General features: G+C 47.6%; 1 protein-coding gene and 1 long non-coding RNA gene across 2 annotated transcripts in view; both read right to left on the reverse strand.

Annotated features, from left to right (window-relative positions):
- Positions 1-301: 301 nt before the first annotated feature.
- Positions 302-2469, reverse strand: LOC129816933 (uncharacterized). The gene is made up of 3 exons (XR_008753630.1): positions 2457-2469; positions 1445-2425; positions 302-1384 (listed from the first exon to the last, which is right to left on the reverse strand). It is a non-coding gene; the product is annotated as an uncharacterized LOC129816933 (long non-coding RNA).
- Positions 2470-2695: 226 nt separating this feature from the next.
- Positions 2696-14484, reverse strand: part of LOC129816223 (bone morphogenetic protein receptor type-2-like) — a gene marked incomplete at its 5' end in the record, with an annotated part of 118220 nt that continues 106431 nt past the window's right edge. The window contains one exon of the mRNA XM_055870457.1: positions 2696-4286. Coding sequence (XP_055726432.1) covers positions 4030-4286 — 257 coding nt within the window. The remainder of the gene's footprint in view (positions 4287-14484) is intronic.

The raw sequence follows: 14484 nt of genomic DNA on the forward strand, positions 1-14484 counted from the left end.
GTCCTTATAGACAGCTGCAGATACCTCATGTCCTTATAGACAGCTGCAGATACCTCATGTCCTTATAGACAGCTGCAGATACCTCATGTCCTTATAGACAGCTGCAGATACCTCATGTCCTTATAGACAGCTGCAGATACCTCATGTCCTTATAGACAGCTTCAGATATCGCTAATGTCCTTATAGACAGCTTCAGATACCTCATGTCCTTATAGACAGCTGCAGATACCCCATGTCCTTATAGACAGCTGCAGATACCTCATGTCCTTATAGACAGCTGCAGATACCTCATGTCCTTATTGACAGCTGCAGATACCTCATGTACTTATAGACAGCTGCAGATACCCCATGTCCTTATAGACAGCTGCAGATACCCCATGTCCTTATAGACAGCTGCAGATACCCCATGTCCTTATAGACAGCTGCAGATACCTCATGTCCTTATAGACAGCTGCAGATACCTCTAATGTCCTTATAGACAGCTGCAGATACCTCATGTCCTTATAGACAGCTGCAGATACCTCATGTCCTTATAGACAGCTGCAGATACCTCTAATGTCCTTATAGACAGCTGCAGATACCTCATGTCCTTATAGACAGCTGCAGATACCCCATGTCCTTATAGACAGCTGCAGATACCTCATGTCCTTATAGACAGCTGCAGATACCTCTAATGTCCTTATAGACAGCTGCAGATACCCCATGTCCTTATAGACAGCTGCAGATACCTCATGTCCTTATAGACAGCTGCAGATACCTCTAATGTCCTTATAGACAGCTGCAGATACCCCATGTCCTTATAGACAGCTGCAGATACCTCATGTCCTTATAGACAGCTGCAGATACCTCATGTCCTTATAGACAGCTGCAGATACCTCATGTCCTTATAGACAGCTGCAGATACCTCTAATGTCCTTATAGACAGCTGCAGATACCTCTAATGTCCTTATAGACAGCTGCAGATACCTCTAATGTACTTGTAGACAGCTGCAGATATCTCTAATGTCCTTATAGACAGCTGCAGATATCTCTAAAGTCCTTATAGACAGCTGCAGATACCTCATGTCCTTATAGACAGCTGCAGATACCTCTAATGTACTTGTAGACAGCTGCAGATACCTCTAATGTACTTGTAGACAGCTGCAGATATCTCATGTCCTTATAGACAGCTGCAGATACCTCATGTCCTTATAGACAGCTGCAGATACCTCTAATGTACTTGTAGACAGCTGCAGATATCTCATGTCCTTATAGACAGCTGCAGATATCTCATGTCCTTATAGACAGCTGCAGATACCTCATGTCCTTATAGACAGCTGCAGATACCTCATGTCCTTATAGACAGCTGCAGATACCCCATGTCCTTATAGACAGCTGCAGATACCTCATGTCCTTATAGACAGCTGCAGATACCTCTAATGTCCTTATAGACAGCTGCAGATACCTCATGTCCTTATAGACAGCTGCAGATACCTCATGTCCTTATAGACAGCTGCAGATACCTCTAATGTCCTTATAGACAGCTGCAGATACCTCATGTCCTTATAGACAGCTGCAGATATCTCATGTCCTTATAGACAGCTGCAGATACCTCATGTCCTTATAGACAGCTGCAGATACCTCATGTCCTTATAGACAGCTGCAGATACCTCATGTCCTTATAGACAGCTGCAGATACCTCTAATGTCCTTATAGACAGCTGCAGATACCTCATGTCCTTATAGACAGCTGCAGATACCCCATGTCCTTATAGACAGCTGCAGATACCTCATGTCCTTATAGACAGCTGCAGATACCTCTAATGTCCTTATAGACAGCTGCAGATACCCCATGTCCTTATAGACAGCTGCAGATACCTCATGTCCTTATAGACAGCTGCAGATACCTCTAATGTCCTTATAGACAGCTGCAGATACCCCATGTCCTTATAGACAGCTGCAGATACCTCATGTCCTTATAGACAGCTGCAGATACCTCATGTCCTTATAGACAGCTGCAGATACCTCATGTCCTTATAGACAGCTGCAGATACCTCTAATGTCCTTATAGACAGCTGCAGATACCTCTAATGTCCTTATAGACAGCTGCAGATACCTCTAATGTACTTGTAGACAGCTGCAGATATCTCTAATGTCCTTATAGACAGCTGCAGATATCTCTAAAGTCCTTATAGACAGCTGCAGATACCTCATGTCCTTATAGACAGCTGCAGATACCTCTAATGTACTTGTAGACAGCTGCAGATACCTCTAATGTACTTGTAGACAGCTGCAGATATCTCATGTCCTTATAGACAGCTGCAGATACCTCATGTCCTTATAGACAGCTGCAGATACCTCTAATGTACTTGTAGACAGCTGCAGATATCTCATGTCCTTATAGACAGCTGCAGATATCTCATGTCCTTATAGACAGCTGCAGATACCTCTAATGTCCTTATAGACAGCTGCAGATACCTCATGTCCTTATAGACAGCTGCAGATACCCCATGTCCTTATAGACAGCTGCAGATACCTCATGTCCTTATAGACAGCTGCAGATACCTCTAATGTCCTTATAGACAGATATCTCATTCAGGGACATGTGAGGACAGTGGGACAGAGAGCAGGACAGCGACTGCTAATGATAATAATAAGTGGACTGTTTACAATGTCATAATAACAACAGAAGTAACAAAGAATACAACATAATTCAGAATGGTTTAAAAAAGCTCTTTAAACGCTAAAGCCTATAGGACAATTAAACACGTGATGGACAAACGTAGGATATACAGATTGATGTTAAAACGAATACATAAACATTATTGAATGTACTAAGCATAAAAAGGGGGGCTCCCGAGTGGCGCAGCGGCTTTAAGGCACTGCATCTCAGTGCACTACAGTCCCTGGTTCGAATCCAGGCTGTATCACATCTGGCCGTGATCGGGAGTCCCATAGGGCGGCGCACAATTGGCCCAGCGTCGTCCGGGTTTGGCCCGGTACAGACCGTCACTGTAAATAACACTTTGTTCTGAAACCGACTTTGCCGCTCGTTAAATAATACAAAATATAAACATTACTGAATGTACTACGCATAAACACGACTGGAAACCAACGAGCATCTAACCCAGTCTTAAAGACCCGCTGCTCTTGCTTGATCAGTCTTTTCTCTTCATGTTTCTTTTAGACCAGTCGTTACCATGGTCACTAGATGATTGACATCACTTTTCTTTTTTTAAGTGCACATTTTATTTTATTTTTTTATTTTATTTTTTTTAAATTCAAAACAGCAAATACGTACAATCATACAATGATTTATGTGGAACAGCATTTATAATGGAAGCAATTGAAGCCAATGTTGCTGCATAGATATATTTTGTTTTAAAGTTCTACAAAGTAAAGAAAAAGTTGAGAAGAAAATGAATATCATAATTTATAAGTGCTTCTTTCTTGACAATTGATTCTCGTGCAGTCACATCGTTTCTTCTCCTTCTGACGGAATTCGAACCAGGAAACCACGGAAACCACGGAAACCAGGGAAACCATGGAAACCAGGGAAACCATGGAAACCATGGAAACCAGGGAAACCAGGGAAACCATGGAAACCAGGGAAACCAGGGAAACCAGAGCATGCTGCCATACAGGTCTAAAACGACACCCTATTTCACAACAGACGCACTACCCTATCGACCACATCGGCTCTGGTCGAAAGTAGTGCAATACACAGGGAATAGGGTGTCATTGCGGACACAGGCGTAGCCATAAGGAGGCCACGCCCTCCTCAATGTGTTCCCGACAAATCGAATGTAGCCAGCGTAAATGAAAAAAAGTTGCCAGCTATGGAGGTGTGGGAGGTTACGGGCAACACATTCTGCCCTAAAAAATAAAGTCCCATTTGGTGGCATCTGATGCGTCCCTATTGGTTAAAGTCACTGAAGTAGCCGGCCACGTAAAGGTAAGTAGCCAGCTGGGTGTAGTTGGCAACCAGGCAGCTGGCGTTTCTGCAACACACCGCCCACCCGTTATCACACCCTCCTCTAGGGGTCAGGGTTCACAGGCAGGTCATGCCGGGGTCACAGGGGTCAGAGGTCACGGTGGCGGTAGCAGTGGTAGTCCCACCCCCTACCAGGTAGACGGCAGTGGAGGACTTGGAGCGACAGGTTCCGTTGTTGTTTACCTCTCCGACCCGCGTATCCGTGGAGACCACCCAGGTGGTGGGGCGCCACCTCTTCAGCGAGTACGGTGTCTTGACACGACGCTTGATCTTCTCACCTGACCCTCCCTGGCCGTCCAGCGACGAACCATCACCTGGGGAGAAGAGAGACAGACAGGTATTAGAACCAGAGGAGGAGAAGAGAGACAGACAGGTATTAGAACCAGAGAAGGAGAAGAGAGACAGACAGACAGGTATTAGAACCAGAGAAGGAGAAGAGAGACAGACAGACAGGTATTAGAACCAGAGAAGGAGAAGAGAGACAGACAGACAGGTATTAGAACCAGAGAAGGAGAAGAGAGACAGACAGGTATTAGAACCAGAGAAGGAGAAGAGAGACAGACAGGTATTAGAACCAGAAAAGGAGAAGAGAGACAGACAGACAGGTATTAGAACCAGAGAAGGAGAAGAGAGACAGACAGACAGGTATTAGAACCAGAGAAGGAGAAGAGAGACAGACAGACAGGTATTAGAACCAGAGAAGGAGAAGAGAGACAGACAGACACATATTAGAACCAGAGAAAGAGAAGAGAGACAGACAGACAGGTATTAGAACCAGAGAAGGAGAAGAGAGACAGACAGACAGGTATTAGAACCAGAGAAGGAGAAGAGAGACAGACAGACAGGTATTAGAACCAGAGAAGGAGAAGAGAGACAGACAGACAGGTATTAGAACCAGAGAAAGAGAAGAGAGACAGACAGACAGGTATTAGAACCAGAGAAGGAGAAGAGAGACAGACAGGTATTAGAACCAGAGAAGGAGAAGAGAGACAGACAGGTATTAGAACCAGAGAAGGAGAAGAGAGACAGACAGACAGGTATTAGAACCAGAGAAAGAGAAGAGACAGACAGACAGGTATTAGAACCAGAGAAGGAGAAGAGAGACAGACAGACAGGTATTAGAACCAGAGAAGGAGAAGAGAGACAGACAGACAGGTATTAGAACCAGAGAAGGAGAAGAGAGACAGACAGACAGGTATTAGAACCAGAGAAGGAGAAGAGAGACAGACAGGTATTAGAACCAGAGAAGGAGAAGAGAGACAGACAGACAGACAGGTATTAGAACCAGAGAAGGAGAAGAGAGACAGACAGACAGGTATTAGAACCAGAAAAGGAGAAGAGAGACAGACAGACAGGTATTAGAACCAGAGAAGGAGAAGAGAGACAGACAGACAGGTATTAGAACCAGAGAAGGAGAAGAGAGACAGACAGGAATTAGAACCAGAGAAGGAGAAGAGAGACAGACAGACAGGTATTAGAACCAGAGAAGGAGAAGAGAGACAGACAGGTATTACAACCAGAGAAGGAGAAGAGAGACAGACAGACAGGTATCAGAACCAGAGAAGGAGAAGAGAGACAGACAGACAGGTATTAGAACCAGAGAAGGAGAAGAGAGACAGACAGGTATTAGAACCAGATAAGGAGAAGAGAGACAGACAGACAGGTATTAGAACCAGAGAAGGAGAAGAGAGACAGACAGACAGGTATTAGAACCAGAGAAGGAGAAGAGAGACAGACAGGTATTAGAACCAGAGAAGGAGAAGAGAGACAGACAGACAGGTATTAGAACCAGAGAAGGAGAAGAGAGACAGACAGACAGGTATTAGAACCAGAGAAGGAGAAGAGAGACAGACAGGTATTAGAACCAGAGAAGGAGAAGAGAGACAGACAGACAGGTATTAGAACCAGAGAAGGAGAAGAGAGACAGACAGGTATTAGAACCAGAGAAGGAGAAGAGAGACAGACAGACAGGTATTAGAACCAGAGAAGGAGAAGAGAGACAGACAGGTATTAGAACCAGAGAAGGAGAAGAGAGACAGACAGGTATTAGAACCAGAGAAGGAGAAGAGAGACAGACAGACAGGTATTAGAACCAGAGAAAGAGAAGAGAGACAGACAGACAGGTATTAGAACCAGAGAAGGAGAAGAGAGACAGACAGGTATTAGAACCAGAGAAGGAGAAGAGAGACAGACAGACAGGTATTAGAACCAGAGAAGGAGAAGAGAGACAGACAGGTATTAGAACCAGAGAAGGAGAAGAGAGACAGACAGACAGGTATTAGAACCAGAGAAAGAGAAGAGAGACAGACAGACAGGTATTAGAACCAGAGAAGGAGAAGAGAGACAGACAGACAGACAGGTATTAGAACCAGAGAAGGAGAAGAGAGACAGACAGACAGGTATTAGAACCAGAGAAAGAGAAGAGACAGACAGACAGGTATTAGAACCAGAGAAGGAGAAGAGAGACAGACAGACAGGTATTAGAACCAGAGAAGGAGAAGAGAGACAGACAGACAGGTATTAGAACCAGAGAAGGAGAAGAGAGACAGACAGACAGGTATTAGAACCAGAGAAGGAGAAGAGAGACAGACAGACAGGTATTAGAACCAGAGAAAGAGAAGAGAGACAGACAGACAGGTATTAGAACCAGAGAAGGAGAAGAGAGACAGACAGGTATTAGAACCAGAGAAGGAGAAGAGAGACAGACAGACAGGTATTAGAACCAGAGAAGGAGAAGAGAGACAGACAGGTATTAGAACCAGAGAAGGAGAAGAGAGACAGACAGACAGGTATTAGAACCAGAGAAAGAGAAGAGAGACAGACAGACAGGTATTAGAACCAGAGAAGGAGAAGAGAGACAGACAGACAGACAGGTATTAGAACCAGAGAAGGAGAAGAGAGACAGACAGACAGGTATTAGAACCAGAGAAAGAGAAGAGACAGACAGACAGGTATTAGAACCAGAGAAGGAGAAGAGAGACAGACAGACAGGTATTAGAACCAGAGAAAGAGAAGAGACAGACAGACAGGTATTAGAACCAGAGAAGGAGAAGAGAGACAGACAGACAGGTATTAGAACCAGAGAAGGAGAAGAGAGACAGACAGACAGGTATTAGAACCAGAGAAGGAGAAGAGAGACAGACAGACAGGTATTAGAACCAGAGAAGGAGAAGAGAGACAGACAGGTATTAGAACCAGAGAAGGAGAAGAGAGACAGACAGACAGACAGGTATTAGAACCAGAGAAGGAGAAGAGAGACAGACAGACAGGTATTAGAACCAGAGAAGGAGAAGAGAGACAGACAGGTATTAGAACCAGAGAAGGAGAAGAGAGACAGACAGACAAGTATTAGAACCAGAGAAGGAGAAGAGAGACAGACAGACAGACAGGTATTAGAACCAGAGAAGGAGAAGAGAGACAGACAGACAGGTATTAGAACCAGAAAAGGAGAAGAGAGACAGACAGACAGGTATTAGAACCAGAGAAGGAGAAGAGAGACAGACAGACAGGTATTAGAACCAGAGAAGGAGAAGAGAGACAGACAGGTATTAGAACCAGAGAAGGAGAAGAGAGACAGACAGACAGGTATTAGAACCAGAGAAAGAGAAGAGACAGACAGACAGGTATTATAACCAGAGAAGGAGAAGAGAGACAGACAGACAGGTATTAGAACCAGAGAAGGAGAAGAGAGACAGACAGACAGGTATTAGAACCAGAGAAGGAGAAGAGAGACAGACAGGTATTAGAACCAGAGAAGGAGAAGAGAGACAGACAGACAGGTATTAGAACCAGAGAAGGAGAAGAGAGACAGACAGACAGACAGGTATTAGAACCAGAGAAGGAGAAGAGAGACAGACAGACAGGTATTAGAACCAGAGAAAGAGAAGAGACAGACAGACAGGTATTAGAACCAGAGAAGGAGAAGAGAGACAGACAGACAGGTATTAGAACCAGAGAAGGAGAAGAGACAGACAGACAGGTATTAGAACCAGAGAAGGAGAAGAGAGACAGACAGACAGGTATTAGAACCAGAGAAGGAGAAGAGAGACAGACAGACAGGTATTAGAACCAGAGAAAGAGAAGAGAGACAGACAGACAGGTATTAGAACCAGAGAAGGAGAAGAGAGACAGACAGGTATTAGAACCAGAGAAGGAGAAGAGAGACAGACAGGTATTAGAACCAGAGAAGGAGAAGAGAGACAGACAGACAGGTATTAGAACCAGAGAAAGAGAAGAGACAGACAGACAGGTATTAGAACCAGAGAAGGAGAAGAGAGACAGACAGACAGGTATTAGAACCAGAGAAGGAGAAGAGAGACAGACAGACAGGTATTAGAACCAGAGAAGGAGAAGAGAGACAGACAGACAGGTATTAGAACCAGAGAAGGAGAAGAGAGACAGACAGGTATTAGAACCAGAGAAGGAGAAGAGAGACAGACAGACAGACAGGTATTAGAACCAGAGAAGGAGAAGAGAGACAGACAGACAGGTATTAGAACCAGAAAAGAAGAAGAGAGACAGACAGACAGGTATTAGAACCAGAGAAGGAGAAGAGAGACAGACAGACAGGTATTAGAACCAGAGAAGGAGAAGAGAGACAGACAGGAATTAGAACCAGAGAAGGAGAAGAGAGACAGACAGACAGGTATTAGAACCAGAGAAGGAGAAGAGAGACAGACAGGTATTAGAACCAGAGAAGGAGAAGAGAGACAGACAGACAGGTATCAGAACCAGAGAAGGAGAAGAGAGACAGACAGACAGGTATTAGAACCAGAGAAGGAGAAGAGAGACAGACAGGTATTAGAACCAGATAAGGAGAAGAGAGACAGACAGACAGGTATTAGAACCAGAGAAGGAGAAGAGAGACAGACAGACAGGTATTAGAACCAGAGAAGGAGAAGAGAGACAGACAGGTATTAGAACCAGAGAAGGAGAAGAGAGACAGACAGACAGGTATTAGAACCAGAGAAAGAGAAGAGACAGACAGACAGGTATTAGAACCAGAGAAGGAGAAGAGAGACAGACAGACAGGTATTAGAACCAGAGAAGGAGAAGAGAGACAGACAGGTATTAGAACCAGAGAAGGAGAAGAGAGACAGACAGGTATTAGAACCAGAGAAGGAGAAGAGAGACAGACAGACAGGTATTAGAACCAGAGAAAGAGAAGAGACAGACAGACAGGTATTATAACCTGAGAAAGAGAAGAGAGACAGACAGACAGGTATTAGAACCAGAGAAGGAGAAGAGAGACAGACAGACAGGTATTAGAACCAGAGAAGGAGAAGAGAGACAGACAGACAGGTATTAGAACCAGAGAAGGAGAAGAGAGACAGACAGACAGGTATTAGAACCAGAGAAGGAGAAGAGAGACAGACAGACAGGTATTAGAACCAGAGAAGGAGAAGAGAGACAGACAGGTATTAGAACCAGAGAAGGAGAAGAGAGACAGACAGGTATTAGAACCAGAGAAGGAGAAGAGAGACAGACAGACAGGTATTAGAACCAGAGAAGGAGAAGAGAGACAGACAGGTATTAGAACCAGAGAAGGAGAAGAGAGACAGACAGACAGGTATTAGAACCAGAGAAAGAGAAGAGACAGACAGACAGGTATTATAACCTGAGAAAGAGAAGAGAGACAGACAGACAGGTATTAGAACCAGAGAAGGAGAAGAGAGACAGACAGGTATTAGAACCAGAGAAGGAGAAGAGAGACAGACAGACAGGTATTAGAACCAGAGAAGGAGAAGAGAGACAGACAGGTATTAGAACCAGAGAAGGAGAAGAGAGACAGACAGACAGGTATTAGAACCAGAGAAGGAGAAGAGAGACAGACAGGTATTAGAACCAGAGAAGGAGAAGAGAGACAGACAGACAGGTATTAGAACCAGAGAAAGAGAAGAGACAGACAGACAGGTATTATAACCAGAGAAGGAGAAGAGAGACAGACAGACAGGTATTAGAACCAGAGAAGGAGAAGAGAGACAGACAGACAGGTATTAGAACCAGAGAAGGAGAAGAGAGACAGACAGGTATTAGAACCAGAGAAGGAGAAGAGAGACAGACAGACAGGTATTAGAACCAGAGAAGGAGAAGAGAGACAGACAGACAGACAGGTATTAGAACCAGAGAAGGAGAAGAGAGACAGACAGACAGGTATTAGAACCAGAGAAAGAGAAGAGACAGACAGGTATTAGAACCAGAGAAGGAGAAGAGAGACAGACAGACAGGTATTAGAACCAGAGAAGGAGAAGAGAGACAGACAGACAGGTATTAGAACCAGAGAAGGAGAAGAGAGACAGACAGGTATTAGAACCAGAGAAAGAGAAGAGACAGACAGACAGGTATTATAACCAGAGAAACAGACACTGATCAAGATAGTTAAATTGTTTTACATGTTAGTCATTTATCAGACGCTCTTGTTCAGAGAGACTTCCAGTCAGTACATTCATCTACACACAGCTAGGTGAGACAACCACATATCACAGTCATAGTCAGTACATGTTTCCTTAATAAAGAAGCTAGTAAAGATGAGGGGGAGGGACAGGTCCTCTGGCTGTTCTGTAGGTAGGGAGGGACAGGTCCTCTGGCTGTTCTGTAGGTAGGGAGGGACAGGTCCTCTTGCTGTTCTGTAGGTAGGGAGGGACAGGTCCTCTTGCTGTTCTATAGGTAGGGAGGGACAGGTCCTCTTGCTGCTCTGTAGGTAGGGAGGGACAGGTCCTCTGGCTGTTCTGTAGGTAGGGAGGGACAGGTCCTCTTGCTGTTCTGTAGGTAGGGAGGGACAGGTCCTCTGGCTGTTCTGTAGGTAGGGAGGGACAGGTCCTCTGGCTGTTCTGTAGGTAGGGAGGGACAGGTCCTCTGGCTGTTCTGTAGGTAGGGAGGGACAGGTCCTCTTGCTGTTCTGTAGGTAGGGAGGGACAGGTCCTCTGGCTGTTCTGTAGGTAGGGAGGGACAGGTCCTCTGGCTGTTCTGTAGGTAGGGAGGGACAGGTCCTCTGGCTGTTCTGTAGGTAGGGAGGGACAGGTCCTCTGGCTGTTCTGTAGGTAGGGAGGGACAGGTCCTCTGGCTGTTCTGTAGGTAGGGAGGGACAGGTCCTCTGGCTGTTCTGTAGGTAGGGAGGGACAGGTCCTCTGGCTGTTCTGTAGGTAGGGAGGGACAGGTCCTCTGGCTGTTCTGTAGGTAGGGAGGGACAGGTCCTCTGGCTGTTCTGTAGGTAGGGAGGGACAGGTCCTCTTGCTGTTCTGTAGGTAGGGAGGGACAGGTCCTCTTGCTGTTCTGTAAGTAGGGAGGGACAGGTCCTCTTGTTGCTCTGTAGATAGGGAGGGTCAGGTCCTCTTGCTGTTCTGTAGGTAGGGAGGGACAGGACCTCTGGCAGTTGTGTAGGTAGGGAGGGTCAGGTCCTCTGGCTGTTCTGTAGGTAGGGAGGGACAGGTCCTCTTGCTGCTCTGTAGGTAGGGAGGGACAGGTCCTCCTGCTGTTCTGTAGGTAGGGAGGGACAGGTCCTCTTGCTGTTCTGTAGGTAGGGAGGGACAGGTCCTCTTGCTGTTCTGTAGGTAGGGAGGGACAGGTCCTCTGGCTGTTCTGTAGGTAGGGAGGGACAGGTCCTCTTGTTGCTCTGTAGGTAGGGAGGGACAGGTCCTCTTGCTGTTCTGTAGGTAGGGAGGGACAGGTCCTCTTGCTGCTCTGTAGGTAGGGAGGGACAGGTCCTCTTGCTGTTCTGTAGGTAGGGAGGGACAGGTCCTCTTGCTGTTCTGTAGGTAGGGAGGGACAGGTCCTCTGGCTGTTCTGTAGGTAGGGAGGGACAGGTCCTCTTGTTGCTCTGTAGGTAGGGAGGGACAGGTCCTCTTGCTGTTCTGTAGGTAGGGAGGGACAGGTCCTCTGGCTGTTCTGTAGGTAGGCAGGGACAGGTCCTCTTGCTGCTCTGTAGGTAGGGAGGGACAGGTCCTCTGGCTGTTCTGTAGGTAGGCAGGGACAGGTCCTCTGGCTGTTCTGTAGGTAGGCAGGGACAGGTCCTCTGGCTGTTCTGTAGGTAGGGAGGGACAGGTCCTCTTGCTGCTCTGTAGGTAGGGAGGGACAGGTCCTCTTGCTGTTCTGTAAGTAGGGAGGGACAGGTCCTCTTGTTGCTCTGTAGGTAGGGAGGGACAGGTCCTCTGGCTGTTCTGTAGGTAGGGAGGGACAGGTCCTCTTGTTGCTCTGTAGGTAGGGAGGGACAGGTCCTCTGGCTGTTCTGTAGGTAGGGAGGGACAGGTCCTCTGGCTGTTCTGTAGGTAGGGAGGGACAGGTCCTCTTGCTGCTCTGTAGGTAGGGAGGGACAGGTCCTCTGGCTGTTCTGTAGGTAGGCAGGGACAGGTCCTCTGGCTGTTCTGTAGGTAGGGAGGGACAGGTCCTCTTGCTGTTCTGTAGGTAGGGAGGGACAGGTCCTCTGGCTGTTCTGTAGGTAGGGAGGGACAGGTCCTCTGGCTGTTCTGTAGGTAGGGAGGGACAGGTCCTCTGGCTGTTCTGTAGGTAGGGAGGGTCAGGTCCTCTTGCTGTTCTGTAAATAGGGAGGGACAGGTCCTTTTGCTGTTCTGTAGGTAGGGAGGGACAGGTCCTCTGGCTGTTCTGTAGGTAGGGAGGGACAGGTCCTCTTGCTGTTCTGTAGGTAGGGAGGGACAGGTCCTCTGGCTGTTCTGTAGGTAGGGAGGGACAGGTCCTCTTGCTGTTCTGTAGGTAGGGTGGGACAGGTCCTCTGGCTGTTCTGTAGGTAGGCAGGGACAGGTCCTCTTGCTGTTCTGTAGGTAGGGAGGGACAGGTCCTCTTGCTGTTCTGTAGGTAGGGAGGGACAGGTCCTCTTGCTGTTCTGTGGGTAGGGAGGGACAGGTCCTCTTGCTGTTCTGTAGGTAGGCAGGGACAGGTCCTCTTGCTGTTCTGTAGGTAGGGAGGGACAGGTCCTATTGCTGCTCTGTAGGTAGGGAGGGACAGGTCCTCTGGCTGTTCTGTAGGTAGGGAGGGACAGGTCCTCTGGCTGTTCTGTAGGTAGGGAGGGACAGGTCCTCTTGCTGTTCTGTAGGTAGGGAGGGACAGGTCCTCTGGCTGTTCTGTAGGTAGGGAGGGACAGGTCCTCTGGCTGTTCTGTAGGTAGGCAGGGACAGGTCCTCTTGCTGTTCTGTAGGTAGGGAGGGACAGGTCCTCTTGCTGTTCTGTAGGTAGGGAGGGACAGGTCCTCAATGCTGTTCTGTAGGTAGGGAGGGACAGGTCCTCTATCTGCTCAGTAGGTAGGGAGGGACAGGTCCTCTGGCTGTTCTGTAGGTAGGGAGGGACAGGTCCTCTGGCTGTTCTGTAGGTAGGCAGGGACAGGTCCTCTTGCTGTTCTGTAGGTAGGGAGGGACAGGTCCTCTTGCTGTTCTGTAGGTAGGGAGGGACAGGTCCTCTTGCTGTTCTGTAGGTAGGGAGGGACAGGTCCTCTTGCTGTTCTGTAGGTAGGGAGGGACAGGTCCTCTTGCTGTTCTATAGGTAGGGAGGGACAGGTCCTCTTGCTGCTCTGTAGGTAGGGAGGGACAGGTCCTCTGGCTGTTCTGTAGGTAGGGAGGGACAGGTCCTCTGGCTGCTCTGTAGGTAGGGAGGGACAGGTCCTCTTGCTGTTCTGTAGGTAGGGAGGGACAGGTCCTCTGGCTGCTCTGTAGGTAGGGAGGGACAGGTCCTCTTGCTGTTCTGTAGGTAGGGAGGGACAGGTCCTCTGGCTGTTCTGTAGGTAGGGAGGGACAGGTCCTCTGGCTGTTCTGTAGGTAGGCAGGGACAGGTCCTCTTGCTGTTCTGTAGGTAGGGAGGGACAGGTCCTCTGGCTGTTCTGTAGGTAGGGAGGGACAGGTCCTCTTGCTGCTCTGTAGGTAGGGAGGGACAGGTCCTCTGGCTGTTCTGTAGGTAGGGAGGGACAGGTCCTCTTGCTGCTCTGTAGGTTCTGTAGCACCATGGTCTTGTAGTTGATGTGATGTTGACCTCTATACCTCCACCTACAGTCACATACCTCTTTACCTCCACCTACAGTCCCATACCTCTATACCTCCACCTGCAGTCACATACCTCTTTACCTCCACCTATAGTCCCATACCTCTTTACCTCCACCTACAGTCCCATACCTCTTTACCTCCACCTACAATCACATACCTCTTTACCTCCACCTACAGTCCCATACCTCTATACCTCCACCTACAGTCCCATACCTCTTTACCTCCACCTACAGTCCCATACCTCTTTACCTCCACCTACAGTCACATACCTCTATACCTCCACCTACAGTCCCATACCTCTTTACCTCCACCTACAGTCCCATACCTCTTTACCTCCACCTACAGTCACATACCTCTTTACCTCCACCTACAGTCCCATACCTCTTTACCTCCACCTACAGTCACATACCTCTTTACCTCCACCTACAGTCCCATACCTCTTTACCTCCACCTAGTCACATACCTCTTTACCTCCACCTACAGTCCCATACCTCTTTACCTCCACTTACAGTCCCATACCTCTTTACCT

The sequence above is a fragment of the Salvelinus fontinalis genome, chromosome 19, assembly GCF_029448725.1.
Source record: "Salvelinus fontinalis isolate EN_2023a chromosome 19, ASM2944872v1, whole genome shotgun sequence".
Taxonomy (NCBI): Eukaryota; Metazoa; Chordata; class Actinopteri; order Salmoniformes; family Salmonidae; genus Salvelinus; species Salvelinus fontinalis.